At 47.0% G+C, this 22,104-nt stretch overlaps 1 protein-coding gene across 2 annotated transcripts in view; it reads right to left on the bottom strand.

Annotated features, from left to right (window-relative positions):
• The window catches only part of TTLL9 (tubulin tyrosine ligase like 9), a 65,337-nt gene that overhangs the window by 5,204 nt on the left and 38,029 nt on the right, over nt 1-22,104 (bottom strand). For both annotated transcript variants that reach the window (XM_033433454.2, XM_049698820.1), the window contains exons 6-12: nt 18,874-18,942; nt 16,916-17,006; nt 15,313-15,353; nt 14,352-14,439; nt 3,394-3,452; nt 2,400-2,596; nt 232-345 (exon numbers count right to left, since the gene is read on the bottom strand). In XM_033433454.2, the coding sequence (XP_033289345.1) occupies nt 232-345; nt 2,400-2,596; nt 3,394-3,452; nt 14,352-14,439; nt 15,313-15,353; nt 16,916-17,006; nt 18,874-18,942 (659 nt within the window). The remainder of the gene's footprint in view (nt 1-231; nt 346-2,399; nt 2,597-3,393; nt 3,453-14,351; nt 14,440-15,312; nt 15,354-16,915; nt 17,007-18,873; nt 18,943-22,104) is intronic.

Raw genomic sequence — 22,104 nt, forward strand, 5'->3', positions numbered from 1 at the left:
AAATCTCAGAAAGCTGTAGTTGGCCTGCTCTGCTGGGACAGGGCTGAGTCCCTGGGCCAGGATCTGACCCTGTGTGGACATTGCAGTTTCTCCATCTGTAGAATGCTGGGGCGGGGTGGACAGAGCCATCTCTGAGGGCCTCTCAAGTCCCAAGGTTCTGAGTTCTCTATCCTCGGTGGGAACCCTGATGGTCAGGTACAGGGATGCATGAGCAAGGTTGCTCTCCCTCACCTGGCCTCCATGTCCACGATGTGCAAGGTGTCTTCCAGGAGGCAGGTCTTGAGCTCATAGTCCTCCTGGCTGCTGGCTGTCAGTGATGGGGATGCATTGACCTCCAGGAGCCACCTGCGGAGGGAAGGGAGTAGAGAATCTTAAGTGTACCTGGTCCCTGAGGCCCCTGGAATTTCACTGAGAGGCTAGATAGGGTGCCTGGGTCTCACCCTCAATTCAACCAGGGCTGCTCTCTCCACATTTCCATTTGAAGAAAGGGTTCAGGGGCTAAAACTTTCTTTTTTTAATTAAATTTATTTATTTAATTTTGGCTGCATTGGGTCTTCGTTGCTGCGCGCAGGCTTTCTCTAGTTGCAGCGAGCGGGAGCTACTCTTCATTGCGGTGCGCAGGCTTCTCATTGCGGTGGCCTCTCTTGTTGCGGAGCACGGGCTCTAGGCGCGTGGGTTTCAGTAGTTGTGGCACGCGGGCTCAGTAGTTGTGGCTCGCGGGCTCTAGAGCGCAGGCCCAGTAGTTGTGGCGCACAGGCTTAGCTGCTCCGCGGCATGTGGGATCTTCCCGTACCAGGGCTCAAACCCGTGTCCCCTGCATTGGCAGGCGGATTCTTAACCAGTGCACCACCAGGGACGCACAAAACTTTTGAAAACAACTGTCACAAACTTGGGCAGTTCCCACAGGGTCCAGGTGGTGACTTATAGGAAGCAAGTTGGTGGGGGTAAGAATGATTTTGCTGCCCTCATGCTTGTTATCGCTTTTCCTTCTTTCAAAAGAGCTGTGAGTACAAGAAAAACTCCTTTCCTAGTGAAACTTTGCCCATAAATGGCCTGACACGTCAGGGGGTGGGGAGTAGCAGGGAGGGGTAGGGACTGTGGTGAGCCGGAAAGAGCATTCCATGTCTAAAGGGGTGGATATGGAGGCTCTAGGAGAGCGTTGCCCTGTGAGAATGTGAACCCAGAATTGCAAGATCCTCTGACTTTCCCAGAAAAGCCAAAAAATCCAGATTTTTGTGTAAACATCTTCCAGTTATTGGAGACTGTCAATGAAAATCAACCAAATGCAAAAACATCGGGAAGGCCAAACTCAAAGTGTCTGCAGGCCAGAAGCAGCCCAAGGGCCGCCAGCCTGCAACCGCTTGTTTTGTGCAACCCTGTCATTTTACAGACAGGAATCTGGGGCACAGAGAGGGCAGGGCTCACCCAGCAGGTCAGTGGGAGACTAGGGCCCCCTTTCCACTATTTTCTGCCTCCTGCCAAGCTTGTTTCCCCTTTCAGTGTCCACTTTAATGCCCATAGCACATCTTGCATCCCCGGGGGCAAGGGAGAGAGACCCGCTGGTGCCCGGCCCCTGTTTCTCTTGAACTTGGGCCCGACTTAGGTCTTGCTCTAGGGCTCCTACTCCTAGCTCAGAAAGCCCCTCAACAGCTATACAGTGACCCTGGGGAGGGGGTTGGGTCCAGGAACCTCAGTGCTGTGGGAGCAGCTCAGCCCAGGAACATGGACCCTGGGCCTGGCTCAGCCCTTGACTTACTGCATGACCTCAAGCTGCCTCAACAACCCCACTGGGCTTCTGTGCTCTGTTGTATCACGTAAGGGCCATCACTGTGTTCCCTGATAGTTCAGGTTTGTTCTACTCATCAGCTCAACCTCCTCGTGGGCACTGGGAGGGCACAAAATTCTTGGCAGGGATCGACATGGTAACAGTACTTCCTTACATGGCACTTTGCATCCTCAAAGCACCAGGGCTAACAGAGGGGAAGCTTCTTGCCTGATAGGAGGGGAGGATCGCTGACTCAGCAGATGCTCAGCAAAGGCCTCAGTGCCAGGCATGGGGCTCAGTACCTCACTTCTTCCTCATAACGATCTTACAGACAGAGTGACCGTTTTATTTTATTTTTTAATATTTTTTGGCCGCACCGCGCGGCATGCAGGATCTTAGCTCCCCGACCAGAGATCGAACCCGTGCCCCCTGCAGTGGAAGTGCAGAGTCTTAACCGCTGGACCGCCAGGGAAGTCCCACAGTGACCATTTTATAGACAGGCAAGCTGAGGCACAGAAAAAGAAAGTGTGCCCCACTGGGAAGTGGCAGAGCTGAGCTCAAACCCGGGCAGTCTGGGTGCAGAGTGTGTAAAACATCCCTCCAGGCCCTCTGGGCCGCGAGCCCATCCACTTACGGCTTGAGGTCCTGGTCTATGAGGATGTCATAGCCATACAGCTCGAAGCAGTGCTTGTCGCTGATGATCACCTTCTGCACGCTCTGCAGGCTTCTGATGAAGATGTTGTCCATGTCACTGAAGAGCGTCTCCACTGCCGTGGGCCCATGCTTGGATGCCAGATACTGCCGGAAGCGCTGCAGCATCCACTTGCAGCCCTGGGACCCCGCCGCCGGGTTGGGAGAGGGAGCCTCGGTCAACCTGGACCTGGCCCATCCAGACCATCATTTACCATCAGCACAGCCCCTAGGCTTGGACGAGAGGGGCCCAGCCCTGAGTCCTGTGATTAGGAGAACCCCAAGTGTGTCCATCCTTGAGGGGTGAAGATTCTACGTGCCCAAGAGCCTGTGCCTCTCTTTCTAGAGCACAGCCTGCTATCCACCACCCCAGAAGTCCCTGACCAAATGCCCTGCACCAGTTTCCTCCCTGGGCCTGCCCTTATGCAGACAGACTGCCCTGACCATGTGTGCAGCCCAAGGCCCAGGGAGTCACCAACAGCTTGCTGTTTTGTGTGTATGTGTATGTGTGTGTGTGTGTGTGTGTGTGTGTGTGTGTGTGTTTGAAGGAAGCCCCCTCGGGGTGATGGGGAGCTGGGGACCATCTCTTCCTGGGCTCTTCTGTTCTGGCTTTTAACTCTGAAAAGTCTGAGTGTTCTAAATATGAACCTGGCCTTGCAGGTTATTAGATAGATAGATGAGAGATGAGAGATAGATGATAGGAGTATATCTGTCAAGGTAGGAGGATACAACACATTTTTTTAAACAGTGTGTTCGTTTGATTTGTAACTTTTAAATATTTAGACACATGACGTGTGGGCCTCCATTTGTACTCTTGCCCTGGGCCCTGCAAACGGGAAGGGTGATCTGAACTCTCTTCGGCTCCTTGGTATCCCTCCTCCTCCCCCCAGCCCAGTCCCAGAGGCCATACCTGGAGGGCAGAAGCCCAGGTTCCTCACCTTCTTTGGGTGGTAGTCAGGAGACGTCTTTTGCACGGCGACATTGGTGAGGTGGACGTCTGCCAGAGATTAGTGGTCAAGGGCCAGTGCGGACAAGAAGGCGCTGAGCCCTATGCCATGTAGCCCCCAGGGACCGAACTGAGACCCTTGCTTGGGAAGTGATGGGGGAAGGCCACCAAACAGCCCAGAGGTCACGTGCGGGGGCTTTGGAATCAGATGGGCTCGCACCCCTGAGCAAGTCCCTTAACTTCTCTGAGCCTGTTTCCCCACCTATTAAATGGGGGCGTGTAGTAGTAATTGACCTCACAGGGTTATCTGAAAAATCAGATAAGATGCTGTGTAGAAGCACCTCTTACAGTGCCTGGCGTGGCTGATATTAGATTAGGATTGTTCCACTCAAGAGGAGAGAACACTTTCTAACATGTAGAAAGACCAAGCACAGAACAGCCATCTCAGGACATTCTGAGCTCTCTGTCACTAGAGGGGCTCAGGCTGGGTGGCCACTTTGCAGGAATATCAGAGAAGTGACCCAGCATGGGGATGGGGTCAAGTTGGCCGCCTTTGAAGTCCCAGCCCTGAGAGTCTGCCTTTCGGTATCATTACCATCGTCACCACCAGTAACATCGGCAACACTTTGAAGCTTACAGAGCATGTTCACACACTTCAGCTCATGTATTCCCCAAATCATTCCCATCTCACAGAAGAGAGCTTCGAGGCTCAGAGAGGATGACAGCCACTCAGAATACCCCTTCTCAACATCCTCCTCCACATAGCTAAGTAAGATGGATCCCCGAAACCTTGTGTAGTGACAAGACATAACTTTCACTTGGACTTGTTGGTGAGACAGGCTGAGACCTTTTGCTGCAGTGCTTGCACCTGGATACACAGAAACTATAAGGGACTAAAAATAACTGCATGCATGCGCAGTTGGGGCAAGTTATGGACAACAAGACACAAAGAGACCAAAAAGCCCAACTGCCACTTCTGAAGAGCCAGGAGCAAAAGCAGAGGGTCGGGAGCAAAAGCAGGGTATTGCACATGCCCCCTACACACCACCACCACCAAAGCGTTGGGCAAACCACCTAAGCCACCCTTCTGGCCCGACCCCTGGACACACCCCTACCCTCATCCCATATAAGGAACCAGCTCCCCCCACCTTGGTGAGTAAGGGAACTTGTTACTCGTTCTTGCCCCCCACTGCTGCAGCAGGGGCCCCAATAAAGCCTTGGCTGAATTTCTTCTCTGGCCTCTGATCAATTTCTATTGATTGAGGAGGCCAAGAACTCTGGTTGGTAACATTGGGACATTTCACAGATGCGGAGGTAGAGGCTCTAGGTCACTGACCCAAGTCTAATTCCCCTAACATGTGTGTTTCTCCATATTTGTGGCATATTGGACAGGGCTTCAGCCTCTCCAGAGAAGGTGGGTATTCTCTGTAGCACCATTTTCCTAGAATGTCTTCTTTAGGGCTTTTCAAAGACCTTTTTTTTTTCACATTTGTCTGAGAGATTTTCTGCCTTAATTTCAAAAGAATAAGCACATAACAAACCACTAAAAGGAAGAGAGCCCTTACATTTTTGGTCAATTGATTTTCGAAAAAGGTGCCAAGACAACTAAGTGGTGGGAAGCAAAGTATTTCCAATAAATGGGGTGGGGATGCCTGAATATCCATGTGTGAAAGAATAAAGTTAGACCCCTTTCTCATACCATAGACAAAAATTAACTCCAAATGGACCACAGACCTACATATAAGAGCAAAAACTATAAAGCTCTTAGAAAAACATTTAGGAATAAGTCATTGCAACCTTGGGTTAGGCAGAGCTTCTTAGCTGTGACAACAAAAATACAGGTGAAATACATGCAGAAAAAACTTTTGACAAAATTTAACATTGATTTATGATTAAAAAATTCTCCAGAAAGTGGTCATAGAGGGAACCTACTTCAACATAATAAAAGCCATATATGACAAACCCACAGCCAACATCATTCTCAATGGTGAAAAACTGAAAGCATTTCCTCTAAGATCAGGAACAAGACTCTCACCACTATTATTCAACATCATTTTGGAAGTTTTAGCCACAGCAATCAGAGAAGAAAAAGAAATAAAAGGAATCCAAATTGGAAAAGAAGAAGTAAAACTGTCACTGTTTGCAGATGACATGATACTATACATAGAAAATCCTAAAGATGCCACCAGAAAACTACTAGAGCTAATCAATGAATTTGGTAAAGTAGCAGGATACAAAATTAATGCATAGAAATCTCTTGCATTCCTATACACTAAAAATGAAAAATCAGAAAGAGAAATTAAGGAAATACTCCCATTTACCATTGCAACAAAAAGAATAAAATACCTAAGAATAAACCTACCTAAGGAGGCAAAAGACCTGAATGCAGAAAACTATAAGATACTGATGAAAGGAATGAAAGATGATACAAACAGATAGAGAGATATACCATGTTCTTGGATTGGAAGAATCAACATTGTGAAAATGACTATACTACCCAAAGCAATCCCTATCAAATTACCAATGGCATTTTTCACGGAACTAGAACAAGAAATTTTACAATTTGTATGGAAACACAAAAGACCATGAATAGCCAAAACAATCTTGAGAACGAAAAACGGAGCTGGAGGAATCAGGCTCCCTGACTCCAGACTATACTACAAAGCTACAGTAATCAAGACAATATGGTACTGGCACAAAAACAGAAATATAGATCAATGGAACAGGATAGAAAGCCCAGAGATAAACCCATGCACCTATGGTCACCTTATCTTTGACAAGGAGGCAAGAATATACAATGGAGAAAAGACAGCCTCTTCAGTAAGTGGTGCTGGGAAAACTGGACAGTTACATGTAAAAGAATGAAATTAGAACACTTCCTAACACCATACAAAAATATAAATTGAAAATGGATTAAACTTACCTAAATGTAAGGCCAGACACTACAAAACTCTTAGAGGAAAACATAGGCAGAACACTCTATGACATAAATCACAGCAAGATCCTTTTTGACCCACCTCCTAGAGTAATGGAAATAAAAACAAAAATAGGGCTTCCCTGGTGGCGCAGTGGTTGAGAGTCTGCCTGCCGATGTAGGGGACACGGGTTCATGCCCTGGTCCGGGAAGATCCCACATGCCGTGGAGCAGCTAGGCCCGTGAGCCATAACCGCTGAGCCTGCACGTCTGGAGCCTGTGCTCCGCAAAGGGAGAGGCCACAACAGTGAGAGGCCCGTGTACCGCAAAAACAAAACAAAAACAAAAATAAACAAATGGGACCTAATGACACTTAAAAGCTTTTGCACAGCAAAGGAAACCATAAACAAGACAGAAAGACAACCCTCAGAATGGGAGAAAATATTTGCAACCGAAGCAACTGACAAAGGATTAATCTCCAAAATATACAAGCAGCTTATGCAGCTCAATATCAAAAAAACAAACAACCCAATCCAAAAATGGGCAGAAGACCTAAATAGACATTTCGCCAAAGAAGACATACAGATGGCCAACAAACACATGAAAAGATCCTCAACATCACTAATCATTAGAGAAATGCAAATCAAAACCACGATGAGGTATCACCTCACACCTGTCAGAATGGCCATCATCAAAAAATCTACAAACAATAAATGCTGGAGAGGGTGTAGGGAACCCTCCTGCACTGTTGATGGGAATGTAAACTGATACAGCCACTATGAAGAACAGTATGGAGGTTCCTTAAAAAACTAGAAACAGAACTACCATATGACCCAGCAATACTACTACTGGGCATATACCCTGAGAAAAACCATAAGTCAAAAAGATACATGTACCACAATATTCATTGCAGCACTATTTATACAATAGCTGGGACATGGAAGCAACCTAAGTGTCCATCGACAGATGAATGGTTAAAGAAGATGTGGCACATATATACAAGGGAATATTACTCAGCCATAAAAAGGAATGAAATTGAGTTATTTGTAATGAGGTGGATGGACCTAGAGTCTGTCATAGAGTGAAGTAAGTCAGAAAGAGAAAAACGAATACCGTATGCTAATGCACATATATGGAATCTAAAAAATACAGTGCTGATGAACCTAGTGGCAGTGCAGGAATAAAGATGCAGATGTAGATAATGGACTTGAGGACACGGGGGGGAGAAGGGGAAGCTGGGATGAAGTGAGCCAGTAACATTGACAAATATACACTACTAAATGCAAAATGGATGGCTAGTGGGAAGCAGCTGCATAGCACAGGGAGATCAGCTCGGTGCTTTGTGACCACCTAGAAGGGTGGGATAGGGAGGGTGGGAGGGAGGCTCAAGAGGGAGGGGATATGGGGATATAAGTATACATATAGCTGATTCACTTTGTTGTACAGCAGAAACTAACACAGCATTGTAAAGCAATTATACTCCAATAAAGATGTAAAAAAAGTTATATTGAGATTTAAAAAAAAGCACAGGTGGCAATAAAGAAGTAGATAAATTGGACTTCATCAAAATTAGAAACTTTTGTGTTTCAAAGGACTTTATGAAGAAAATGAAAAGGCAGTGCGCAGAGGATTTTTAGGGCAGTGAAATCACTCTGTATGATACAATATGATGGTTACATATCATTATACGTTTGTCCAAACCCATAGAATGTACAACCTTAATGTAAACTATGGACTTTGGGTGATTATGATGTGTCAACATAGGTTCATCAATTGTAACAAATGTACCACTCTGGTGAGTGGTGTTGATAGTGGGGGAGGCTATGCACACATGGGGGAAGGGGGTATATGGGAAATCTCTGTACCCTCCTCTCAATTTTGCTATGAACCTAAAACTGCTCTAAAAAATAGTCCTTAAAAAAAAAAGGACAACCAGGGACTTCCCTGGTAGTCCAGTGGTTAAGAATCTGCCTTCCAATGCAGGTGATGCAAGTTCGATTCCTGGTTGGGCAACTAAGCCTGCACGCCACAACTAGAGAGAAGCCTGCGCACTGCAACGAAGAGCCCGCGCTGCAACAAAAAGATTCTGTGTGCCTGCAACCAAGACCCGACCCAAAAATAAATGAATAAATAAACATTTAAAAAAGAGAAAACAAACAATGGAACAATATATATTAAAAAATATAAAGGACAACCCACAGAATGGAAGAAAATATTTGTAAATCGTGTATCTGATAAGGGAGCAGTATTAAAAATACATTTAGAAACTTACAGCTCAACAATAAAAAAGACAACCTAATGAGAAAATGGGCAAGGACTTTGAGTAGAAATTTCTCCAAAGATTTACAAATGGCCAGGAAGCACACAAAAAGATGCTTAACATCATTAGTCATCAAGGAAATGAAAATCAAAACCACTTCACATCCACTAGTGTGGCTATAATAAAAAAGGACAGATAATAACAAATGTTGGCAAGGATGTGGAGCAACTGGAAATCTCCTACCATGCTGGTGGGAATGTAAAATGGTGCAGTGCTTTGGAAAATAGTTTAGTGGTTCTTCAAAAGGTTAAACATAAAATTACCATGTGACCAGCAACTCCACTCCTAGTATATACCCAAGAGAAATAAAAACATATGTCCACACAAAAACTTGTACACAAATGTCCATAGCAGCATTATTAATAATAGCTCAAAAGTAGAAACAACCCAAATGTCCATCAACTAATGAATGGGTAAATAAAATGTGCTATATCCATACAATGGAACATTGCTTAGCAATAAAAAAGGAATGAAGTACTGATACAGGTTATGACATGGGTGAACTTTGAAAACATTATGCTTAATAAAAGAAGATACAAAAGACCACATATTATATGAATCCATTTATATGAAATGTCCAGAATAAGCAACATATAGAGTAAAAAGTGGTTGCATAGGGCTGGGAAGTGGGGTCGGAAGGAAATGGGAAACGACAGCTGATGAATATGGAGTTTCTTTTGGGGGATCGTGAAAATGTTCTAAAACTGAATGTGGTGATGGTTGTGTGAAGATGATAAGAACCCAATGAGTTGGGACTTTACTGGTGGTGCAGTGGTTAAGAATCCGCCTGCCAATGCAGGGGACACGTGTTTGAGCCCTGGTCCAGAGGATCCCACATTCCGCAGGGCAAGCCCATGTGCCACAACTACTAAGCCTATGCTCTAGAGCCCAGGAACCACACTACTGAGCCCATGTGCCACAACTACTGAAGCCCACGCACCTAGAGCCCATGCTCTGAAACAAGAGAAGCCACCAAAATAAGAAGTCTGCACACCGCAACGACCCCACTCACCACAACTAGAGAAAGCCCGTGTGCAGCAACGAAGATCCGACACAACCATAAATTAATTAATTAATTAATTAATTTTTTTTAAAAAAGAACCATTGAGTTGTATGATTTAACTGAGTGAACTGTGTAGTATGTGAATATATCACAATACAATTGTTATTTAAAAAAATGGAAAAAGAGGATGTTCAGGCAAAGTGAGTTACTGGCTTTAAGAGGGGAAATTGCTCCCTTGTGATGGAGGAAACACTCACATTTCTCCGCACACTGCTCCTGCCTGCGGGGAGGAGAAGTCAGGGACTTCCCTAGTTTCCAGGGAGAAGCAGAGGCTAAAGGAGGAGAGTGGGTGACTGGTCAGCTGACCTCAGAGCCTCCCCTCTCCACAGGTGGACCTGAAACCAGGTTCCAATGGACCAACAAGCTAAGTGGCAAAAAGTAAGCAAACAAACGGTCCAATTCATAGAGAAGTGGAACTGATTAGCTGTGAGATCTTCAGGGGGAAAAGGATTTTCTTATCTTAGAAATGACAATAGAAATCACAGAGGAAATCAGTGGATATAGTCAACTATGTGAAAAGGAAATTAATCAGATGTCAAGGCAAAAATGAAAGGCAAACATGACTAGAGAAAAGATTTGTAACAAATATGACAGGCTAATGTTTTGTCACGTGAAAATCACGCATAAATTGTTAACAGTAAAATTGTATGACCCTAATAGAGAAATAGATAAAGGATATGAAAACATAAAAGAAAAAATATAACTGGTAAAAGACCATCTGGGAAAGTGCCCAAAGTTTCTAGTAATAAAAGATACACAATTTTAAAGGGATGTAAATGGGGGAAAAATGCAAATTGGAAGAGATGCAAATTCTAAGGCAAAAAATCTGCTTCCCCATCAAGTCAGTTACATTTTTTTAAACCTTTTTATTGGGAAAAAATTTAAAACCCACAGAATACTTGCAAGAATAGTACAATGAATTCCCATATATGCTTCACCTATATATGCCAATTGTTTTGGAAATGTGGTTTTTTTTTAATAAATTTATTTATTTTTGGCTGTGTGACGTCTTCGTTGCTGCGCACGGGCTTTCTCTAGTTGTGGCGAATGGGGGCTACTCTTCATTGCAGTGCGCGGGCTTATTGTGGTGGCTTCTCTTGTTGTGGAGCACAGGCTCTAGGCACGCGGGCTTAAGTAGTTGCAGTGCACGGGCTTAGTTGCTGTGCAGCATGTGGGATCTTTCAGGACCAGGGCTTGAACCTGTGTCACCTGCACTGGCAGGCAGATTCTTAACCACTGCGCCCCAGGGAAGCCCTGGAAATGTGTTTTTTAATTGATCGTCCCCAGTACTGGGGAGCTGGGATGAAATGTCAGTGGGAGGGTAAAAATATGAGGAAATCTTCTGGAAAACAATCTGGCCGATGCCCTTGACCCAGTATTTATACCCCTGTGGCAACATACAAAGGAATAAATTTTAATATAGTAAAAGATTTATGAAAAAAACATGTTTCTTTGCAGCATTGTTTGTCATAACAGGAAGAAATTGACTACTTCCCAAATGCCTGCAGCAAGTAGGATTAGTAAACCAGTAAATCTATTCAGTGGAATACTTTGTAACTAATAAAAAATGTCTATAAGGAAAATACTTAAATAATGTTCAGTGAAAAAAAGGTTATACTTATACAGTGTGATCACTCATATATAAAAGGCCAAACAACAACAAAAAACCTGGGAGGAAAGACATCAAAAAGGTAAGTAGTTATTTCTAGAAAGTGTGACTAGAAAAGGTTTCTTTTCCTCCCTCCCTCCTTTTTGTACATTTCTGTATTTTCTGATTTGTCTTTAAAGAGCTATACTTTTATTATGAAGGCTATATCCTTTAAATGTTTTATTCTCTTTACTATTAAAGTAATTCATAGCAGTTATAAAGAACAGTTCATAATATAGAGAAATGTGTAAAGTTGACAGTAAACGTTTCCTGACCTGATTCTAATCCTCTGAATTTTTCAAAGTTAATAGATTCATGAGTATCCTTTCCTACTTTCTTCTAAACAGAAACGTACTTCCCTAAAAGCAAAAATGGGATTGTAAACGCACCCCAGTTCTACACCGCACATGTTTCCACCTCATGGTCTGTGATAGACACGTTGGGTTTTTGTTTGTTTGTTTTTCTTGGCAGAGCTTTGCAGCTTGTGGGATCTTAGTGTTCCCAAACAGGGATGGAACCCGGGCCCTCAGCAGTGAAAGCGCAGAATCCTAACCACTGGACCGCTAGGGAATTCCTGTAGGTACTTTTCCATGACATTTCAATCACCGCATTGTATTCAACAGCTACACAGGATCCTGGAAATGCTTTATCATTCATTTCACCGTCCCCCTAGGGTGGGTTAAGCTGTTTCTGCTTGTTTACTACTACAGTGTTGAGGTGAATATTTTTGTATTTTGGGTGTGTGTATATGCATATATGTATTTGAATAATTGTGTGTAAACTCTATATGTTATATATATTTATTTAAAGTCAGGTTAATAATATTATATATTATTATTTTGTGATCCCAAGTTGCTTTATTATTTTAAAAGTTGCTGTGTTTCTAAAGCAAATATGGCAAAATATTAATATCTGCTAAATCTGGATGGTGGATGCATAGATTTCTGTTACAGCCTTTCCTGCAGTTTTCATAGAATTTAAATATTTCAGTATTTAAAAATTAAGAACAATTAAAAGAAGGGATGGAAAATTACGTGTATTCACTCACTGTGAACACAGCAAAGGCTCATTAAACAGAAACTAGCCCTGGGAGAGGCCTCAGTTTAATAAGGCCCCATGATGCCTGCAGATAAGCAAACACTTTTAAATGGGGGTCGGGAGACCACTAACGTGTACTGAGTAGTCATTCTGGGTTAGGCATTGTCTAAGTGCTTTACATGTATCATTTAACTTTAATAAGAAATGAGGTGGCAAAAAATGAAAGTAAAGTAAATTTGATGAGTTGCATATGGTAAAGGCTTGTTAGAATCACAAAATAAAACAAACATACTGGAAAGGCTGAAGTTGGCTAAATAGAAAGAAACAAATTGTAGAAAATTCTCAGGTAGGCCTAAGCCCTTCTATCATGTTGGGAATGTATTATCTTGGACAGACACTTAATTGAATAATGAAATTAAGGCACAGTGATGTGAATTGACTAAAAGCATCAGCTGGATTGCCCAAGCCAGAAGCTTGGCAACATCACTTGTCATTACCTGCACTTGTCATATGCAGGTAATCTAGTCGTGCTGATTTATCTCCTAAATATTTCTGATAATCTACCCCTTTTCCTCTGATGCTCATGTCTGAAAATCTTAAAAACAATCTTTGATGTTTATATTTGAACCAGATAATACATTCACATAGTTCAAAATTCAAAAGGTATAAAAATGTATATAAGGAGTGTCTCCTTCCCACCCCAGTCTCCACCTACCCATTTCTCCTCCCAAAGGCAAATTCTGTTTCCTGTTTCTTCTACATCCTTCCAGAGATATCTAGGCACAGACAAAAACATATACAGAGATACACTTTTTTGTGTGTGTGTGTGGTACGTGGGCCTCTCACTGTTGTGGCCTCTCCCGTTGCGGAGCACAGGCTCCGGACGCGCAGGCTCAGTGGCCATGGCTCACGGGCCCAGCCGTTCCGCGGCATGTGGGATCTTCCCGGACCGGGACACGAACGCGTGTCCCCTGCATCGGCAGGCGGACTCTCAACCACTGCGCCACCAGGGAAGCCCCCCCGTTCCTTTTTTTTTTTTTTTTTTTTTGGTGGGACTTGGGCCTCTCACCGTTGTGGCCTCTCCCGTTGTGGAGCACAGGCTCCGGACGTGCAGGCTCAGCGGCCATGGCTCACAGGTCCAGCCGCTCTGCGGCATGTGGGATCCTCCCGGACCGGGGCACGAACCCGCGTCCCCTGCATCGGCAGGCGGACTCCCAACCACTGCACCACCAGGGAAGCCCCCCCATTCCTTTTTAACAGCTGTATAGTACTCCACTGTATAAACGAGTAATTCATTTAGGTATTTTCGTTTTTAAAAAATCTCACAACAAGGCTGTGCAGTGAGTAACATTTAACCCCCTCTTTTACTATATTGTTAGTGTACCTGCAGGATAAACTCCAGAAGGGAATTGCTCGGTCAGAGGGTCTGTGCATTTGTCTTTTGATAATTTGCCAGATTGCCTCCTAAGCGGTTGTACCAGTTCACATTCCACCAGCAATGTATGTATTCCCCTAGTCTTGCCAATATAGCGTGTTATCAAAATTTTCATATCTGTCAATTTGATGGGTTAAAAGGACATTGTATTCAAGTGAATGAGTGAGCTGATGACTAGGCATGTAAAAGGATGCAAACATTCTCCAAAGGGACTCAAACACTCCTATCCTATGAACATGAATCAATGTGAAATGATCACCAAGCAGAGAAGCCTGGGGTGAGTTGCTCTGAGCAGAGCAAGGCTGCTCTCCTCAGATCACTGGAGGATCCCCCATCTCCACAAGATTGTAAGCTCCGGAAGGGAAGTGACCAGGGCTATCTTGTTCACTGCTGTATCTCCTGTGCCCAGACCAGAGCCTGGCACTCAGCCAACATCTGTGGAGTGAATGAGTTATCTCAGGACCAGCCAGGGGACAGGCAGAGCAGGGTATGTGGAGAACACTTAGGGGTGGGGGGTGGGATGCCAGGATACACTGGTCATCAATGCTGTTCAGTGTGAAGCGGGTGTTGGAGAATCGGGCGAAGCCGTCCCGGTACAGCCAGGCTCGCAGCGGCATGTACTGTGGGGGAGGTGGAAATGGAGAGAGAGAAAAGGGAAGGGGAATCAATACCAGCACTTTCACAACTCCTAGCTTTTGCACCTGCTGTTTCCTCCGCCTGGCATGCCCTGCCTTCTCTCCCACATCATCCTTCATGAATCTGCTCAAACATCACCCTCCTTTGATTCGATCCCCCTCCTTCCCTGGAGGTAGAAGTAAGGGTAGGGAGATGCAGAAGGGAACAAAGTTAATGGGTGTCTTCTCTGCTCCACCACCACATGTGACACCCACCAGCTCACGGTGTGTCCATATTCCCCACCAGACTGTAAGCTCCAGGAGGACAGGGGCCGAGCCTGTCTTGGACACCCTTATATCCTGTTCCCAGCAGAGAATATTGCACCAGGAAGGTTTAAGTGTTTGTCGAATGCATGGGTGGAGGGAGTATAGCACCTCCTTTGTTAAGAGAGTAGGATGCCTGGATCCAAGTCCCAGCCCTGCCACTCACCATCTGTGTGACCTCAAGCCAGTCACTCAGTCCCTCTGATCTGTTTCCTTATCTGTCAAATGAGGCCAATAAAAGATCCTACCTCCCTGGTTATTAGGAGGACTGAATGAGATAAAACCCGCTAAATACTGGGCCCGGTGCTCAATACATTCTAGCTGTGGTTACCATGGATGACTGAATGAATAAAGAAGGAAGGCAGAGTGACAACCCAGTTGCTGGGGTCTCTGAGACGGCAAAGCTTGGATCTGTTTACCCACCCCCTGGGCTCTCCCAGGCAGGTTAAACCAGACAGCTCACACGGGTGCCCCCAGAATGGCTTCTGCCCCTGTCCCCCAGTCCAACTGTCCCTTCCCCGCCACTGGAGGAAGGCACCTGTACTGGTCACTCACCGACATCACCAGCACGTAGACACGCAGGTCAAACTTGCGGCCTGTCAGGTAAGGGAAGAACTAATCAGCGTAATGAATATTGAACGTGTACCATGCTAGGTTTGGGGGATACAACAGCTGACAGGCAGATATGAATCCCAGCGAGCCACAGGAGGTACCGGGTGCCTGCCTAGCCCAGAGGGGGCGGGGCCTTCGCGCAGGAGGAGCTGCCTGAGTAGAGGCCCAGAGGCGACAAAGAGCTTGGTCCAAGGGCAGAGTGGAAGGAGATGTGAGTGAGGTCAGCAGAGGCCACGTCATGTGCAGTTTTTGGATTTTGTTCCACCAACCATGGGAAGCTACTGAAGGGTGTCCGATCCCTCTGGCAACTGTGTTTGGAGTAGAGCGAAGGGGGCCAGAGCAGTGGGCATCAATGCGGAGGCTGGCATGTTGCCCTGGAGGGAGAGGACAGTGTCCGGAACTGGGATGGAGGTGGCCAGCAGGTTCAAAAGCTGCATGGGAACTTGATGGAGAACCGGATGTGGGAGGGAAGAGAGGGACGCTCCCAGAACGGTCTCCACCTTCTGGCTTGGGGGTGTGAGGGCTGTGTCCCCAGGGGGAGGCTGGTGGGTGAGCCAGATGGTGGGGGGAGGACAAGGGGTAGATGTTAGTCCTGTTGGATTCGAGTTGCTGAGAGATGCCTGCGAGGGGATGATACAGGCTGCAGGACATCAGGGTCTGGGGTGCGGGGCAAGGTCTCGGCTGCAGGCAGAAAGCTGGGAGTTACTGGATCTGGGTGGTGGTTAAAACCACGAGAGAGGATGGGGTCACTGGGAAAGGGAGGGGTGGAGAAGACACCACGGACTGCCCCGGCGGAAGGACATTTCCTGAGGAAGTGAGAGGAGGTAAGTGATGTTGTCCCCTTCGGAGCACTGGCTCCTCTCAGACCAGACCCTCCCAAGACGCCCCTCCTCACATACTGCCTGACGTGTCTGTACTTCACGGCCCCTGTGTGGGAAAAGCAGAGGTGGAGACGGCCTGGGGAAATCCGAGAAGCTTTCATGCGCCATAGCCTGGTTCCGCCTCAGGCCCTTGGCCCTTACATCTCCCCGGGGCCTCCAAATCTACCCACGGGTGACTCCTAGCTGTCATTCAGGGTTCAGCTCCCGTCACCTCTGCAGAGAGGCCCTCCCTCACTCTGCACTTGATTTACTTCCTAACACTCACCGCTGTGTGCAACTATCTTACTTCTTTATTTCTGGTTTATTGCTGTCTGCTCATTGGAGTGTAAGCTCCAAGAGAACAGGGTGGGCAGCCAGCACCCTGGACGATGGTTGGCACTGACTAGGCACTTTGTAAATATTTGTTGGATAAACGCATGAAGGAGCTGGTTCTTGAAGAATGAAGAGGATTTTAGTGAACCAGGAAGGGAGAGGGAAGGGCATGCCAGGCAGGGGGAACCTTAGGGGCAACGGCTGGGAGGTGGGAGCATGCAGGGTGGGATTCTGTCTTTGCATCCCATCATGCCTGGTGTCAGGCTGAGCCCACGTTGCGCTGCTAATCAAGGCTTGTTGACTGACTGACCGACCATCCCATGGAAGGGCAGGAGCAGAGACAGCCATCTTACCTCCTATCAGGTAGGGATTTTCGATGTAATGCTGAGCTACATAGTTCTCCACGGGAATATCATCTTTCTGGTCATCAGAACTTCTTGTGGCCTAGTTGTAATAATAATTGTTATTAACATTTTTTTCGCATTTCCTGTATATGAGGCATTGTGATAGGCACTCTACTTGGGGGTATATGATCTGATCCTTAAATCAACCCTGTCGGGAAAGTACTAATGTTATTCCCGTTTTACAGATGAGAAACTGAAGCACAGAGAAGGGGAGTGACTTGCCCATGGTAACACAGCCAACTGGTGGTACAGCTGGGAAGTGGACCCACACAGGCTGGGCCCAGAGCCTGGGTATTTAGCCTCTAGATCTGTGCTTCCCAGTAGGGCAGCTACTGGCCACATGTGGCTATGTACATTTATATTTAAATTGATTAAAAGGAAATGATGTTACATGCTACAATATGGAGGAAGCTTAAGCTTCATGCTAAGTGGAATAAGCCAGACGTGAAAGGACAAATACTGTAGGATTCCACTTATACGAGGTGCCTAGAGGAGTGGAATTCATAGAGACAGAAAGGAGAAGGTGGTTGCCAGGGGCTGGGGGCAGGGGGGCAGGAGGGGATTAGTGTTTAACGGCTACAAGTTTCAGCTGGAGAAGATGAAAAAGTTCTAGAAATGGATGGTGGTGACTTGCACAAAACTATGAATGTACTTAATGCCATTGAATTGTACACAAATAGAGTTAGACTGGTAAGTTTTATGTATATTTTACCGCAATAAAAGAGGAAATAAATTAAAAATCCAGTCCTTCAGTCGCACTAGCCTCATTTCCAGTGTTCAGTATATCAACATGTCGCTAGTGGTCAGGGCATTGGAGAGCACCGGTGTGCACCATTCCCACCACTGTAGAAAGTTCCGTTGGTCAGTGCTGCCTGGAGTACCACCCAGGCCTCCAAGGACATTCCTCTCCCTTCTCTACTTGCTAATTCTTTGCAGGCCAGCCCAGCTCAGGAGGATAGCACGCTCCTTTTCACCTCACCATCTGCAAAGCCCTCTCCCACCCACTGTCCCCTTCACAGTAACCTTGTGAGAAAACCGAGGCCCAAAGGCAAATGTCACACACCTGGTAAGGTCACACAACAGCCAGTGGCAGTGAGCGCTGGAACTCAGGGCTTCTGGGCCCAAGGGCCAGAATTTTCTACACCTACCACCATCCCCACCCCCAAGCTGCTTCAACATCGAGGCAGCCAGGTCTTCTCTTTCTGGGACCCAGGGCTACCCCCACCTATACTCATGTGGCTGCCAGAGGGGTTGACAGCGCTTGGAGCCGGCTAAGCCCCCAAGCTGGTGAGCTTCTTCGCGGCGGTGCCCCGACAGTTCCATGGGAGGAATCAGGACACACGGTGGGGAGGAAAAATTCATTTATTGAGCACCTGCTGTGAGCTGCTGACACGGTAGGTGCCCGTTGTGGAGTTCTGTCATCCTGCCCCTCACACCCACCCTGCACGTTATCATCCCTAAGGGGCTCAGCAGCTTCCCCAGGACCACACAGCTGCTGAGGCAGGATTGGGACCAGGATTTCTGCTGTGACAAAGACGGGGTTGGGGGAGGGAGGGACCTGCCTCGGGCTCAGTCCAGGACCTGGAGGAAGAGTTAGCCAAACTCTCTGCAGCCAGGTGAGCAGGAAGCCCAGGAAAAGAATGCACCATTCTCTTAGACATATTAACTCACTGATTCACAGGGGCACAGAGAGGTGAAATGACTTGCCCAAGGTCACACAGCTATTAAGTGGCAAGGTCAGGATTTGAACCCAGGCAATTTGGCTCCAGAGACCCTGCACCCATAGGCAGGCCTGCAGGCAGAGCTTCTTGGCCAGCCCTCCAAGCTTTGAGGGCAAGGAGGAGGGGTCCCTCATCCATGCAAGGGCAAAGGAGGGTTTGGGGAGGAAGAGGGAGGGGCAAGCTCACCTTCTTCCAGTCCATGATGTCCTTCAGCCTCCGGAAGAGGAAGATGCCCTTCCCCTGCGACCGGGCTACCTGGGGTGGGGGTGAGGGCAGAAAGGTTGGCTCTCAGCTCTGTGTGGTTCCCTGTTGGCCCCTGGGCTTGGGGGCCTGGGGCCCCTCCCCAGGGGCCCCTCCCCAGCATTTTTCTGTTTCCGTCCCCGAGGGCCCCCTAGCTGTCCCTGAGGAATGGCCCAGCCCAGCCTTGAAGGGGTTGGGACAGAGAAGGTGCTAAGCATGGTGGGAGGGAGAGAGGGAAGTGGGAAGGAAAGTGAGAGACCGACTGAGCTCACAAAGGCACACAATTGCATGAATAATACAAAGGAGCAGACAATTAAAAAGCCATTTCTAACAGTCCTGGGAACACATCATCCACTTCTTTTTTTGGAAATCAATTTGCCTTCCTAATTAGATTTTGCTTCAGCTAATACTGCAATCAGCCTGCCTTTACTGAATCCCAGCATGGATAATTCAAAGCTTCACAGAGTCTAGGGGTTGGGAGAATCTTTCATACCATGCAGGGCAGCAGGCACCAAAGGCATTGCTCCCTCTGTGACATCCCTCCATAATGGTCACCTGCCTGACCTTGCACATCCACAGTGCCAGGGAGCTCACTACCTTACCCCGCCCCTTGACAGCCCACTCCACGGCAGGATAGCTTTATTAAGCAGTCATTTCATCCAGAAGGTACCTATTAGATGCCTACTCTGTGCTTGGCTTTATGCTACAGCAGTAACCCAGACCTCATGGAACTTTCACAGCTTAACCTGTGTTAAAATTCGCCTGCCTGGTTCTGGCCTCTAGGCCTCCTACAACAAATCTGGTTCCTGGGCCTCAGAACAGCCCTTTGGTTATTTGCAGCCCCTGAGCAAGTGCCCCGGAGCCATTTTTTCTCCAGCATAAATGCACCCAGCCTGAGCAAACTCTCATTTCGTTCTCATCTCCTCTGAGCATGGCCCAGCTGGTCAAAGCGAGGCTCTTGGTACGATGTGAGGCGGGCAGGGCCATCAGGCATGGTCGCGGGTTGTTGCAAGAAGGGCTTCCAGCGGTGGGGGCAGTGGGAGCTAAAAACCTAGCCCTGCTCTGCCTGCCATGCTGTGCACCCTGGTTCAGGGTTGTGTGTGCCCAGAAGATGGGGTGCCCAAAATACTGGAGCACTGGCAGTGGGGCAGGGCCAGCCACACGTGCACAGCTCTCTTGGAAAACAATTACTCAGTGTGCATCCAGGGCTTCCAACGGTTCACAGCTGTGCAAAGACTTGACTGGGCACTTCGCGAGAGATGACCCAGAGTAAGCAATGAAAAGGCACTGACCCATAGTCTTCAGGGAAACGCAAATGAAAACCCCAATATGATAGCACTACACACTCCCCAGGAATGGCTAAAAGTAAAGGCAGACACTACCAAGTGTTGGTGAGGATGTGGAGAAACTGGAACGCTCACACACTGCATTGTTGGGAAACTGTTGGGCAGCATCCACTAAAACTGAAGGCAGGCACCCCTGTGACCCAGCGATTCCTCTCCTAGGTAACTCCGTGACAGAAACGTGTGCACGTGGGCATCCATGGACATGCACGGCAATGTCCAAGCAGCACAATTCATAATAACTCCAACCTTGAAACTCTCAAATGAATAAATATTCTCTCAATGGAATAGTGTACAACAATGCTTAACAATTTACAGTTACCCACATCAGTATGGATGAATCGCACGGACATAATGTTGAAGGAGAGAAACCAGACACAATGTAGCTGTACTGCATGATTCCAATTATATAAAGTCCCAAAACAGACAAAAAGAACCTATGCTGTCAGTGACTGGGGGTGGTGGGTGGAAAGGGGTCTGGGGGAGCTGCTGAGGGGCTGGCAATGCTCTGTGTATAATCTGGGTACTAGTGTTCACCTTGTGAAAATTCATCAAGCTATATCCTTAATAATTTGGGAACTTTCTGTTTTATTAAACTTCAATTAAAAAAAATTTTTTTAACAGTTCATACCTTTTGATCTAGGAACCGCCACCCCCACCCCTGTTGGTTGACTTCCCTAAAGCCATTCCACTTCCTCTTGTTCCTGACTGACAAAGCCCACCTCTCAGGATGGAGGCTAGAAAGACCAGATACTTGTTTTCCCAGCCTCCCTTGCAGCTAATGGAAACCATGTGACCCGTTTTGGCCAAAGAGACCTAAGGAGATATCTGCTTGGGGCTTTGAGGAAAGAATTTCATCCTTGTTAAAAATATTAGGGTTGGGGAGAGATTGGGGGTGGGGGGGGAGGGAGAGAGAGAGAGAGAGAGAGAGAGAGAGAGAAAGTGTCTGCCCCTTGTTCAAATGCTGCATCTGAGGAGGTGATACCTGCAGCTAAAACAGCCATCTCACATCCATAAGGTGACAAGTTTGATGACAGAAACCCAACACACTGAGGAGGCAGAGTGGACAAAGAGAAGAAGCCCGGGCTTTTAATGGCACCTTTGAGCACATCCCTAAACCTGGAACTGCCTACCTCCAGCTTTCTTGTTATATAAGATAATGAAAAGCCTTTATTGTTTAAAGCCTTGTTAGTCACTGACATGCCTATTCCAGGAGATGTCCTGGAATAATCCTAAAGAGTGGAAAATAAACTTCCTGCGTGGTGATATATCAGAGTTGTTGAGACTGGAAATCACCTAACATCTAGCCCCACCAGACTGTCGTTTCCAAAAGCAATCACAACGATATTCCCAGTCCCACATGTCTTCCCCAACCTTGCTACCCACCACCTTCCAACAAGAGGAAAGTCAATGTCCGTTCCCCTTGAATCTGCGTGAGCCTTCAGGACTGTCTCAACTAATTGTGTACGGCGGAAGTGATGCTGTGGGAATTCCAGTGCTGGGTCATAAAAGGCAACACAGCTTCCACACAGCTTTCTCTTTGGAGATGGTCACCCTTGGAACCCAGCCACCATGCTGTGAGGAAGCTCGGGTCATGTGGAGAAGCCCACACTGGGGGCAACTGAGTCTTCCAGCCCCCAACCCTGACTGAACTCCCAGCCAGCAGCCAGCACCAACTTGCTAGCGGAGCGAGTGGGTCAGCTTGGCAGTGAGTCCTCCAGCCCTCAGTAAATCCACCCAGGTAGATGCTGGAGCAGCCATGAGCCTTCCCTGTCAAGTGCTGCCCAAGCCGGAGGCTCATGAGCTAAATAAGAGATGATTGTTGTTTCAAGCC

This window comes from Orcinus orca, chromosome 16, assembly GCF_937001465.1.
Source record: "Orcinus orca chromosome 16, mOrcOrc1.1, whole genome shotgun sequence".
NCBI classification, from domain to species: Eukaryota; Metazoa; Chordata; class Mammalia; order Artiodactyla; family Delphinidae; genus Orcinus; species Orcinus orca.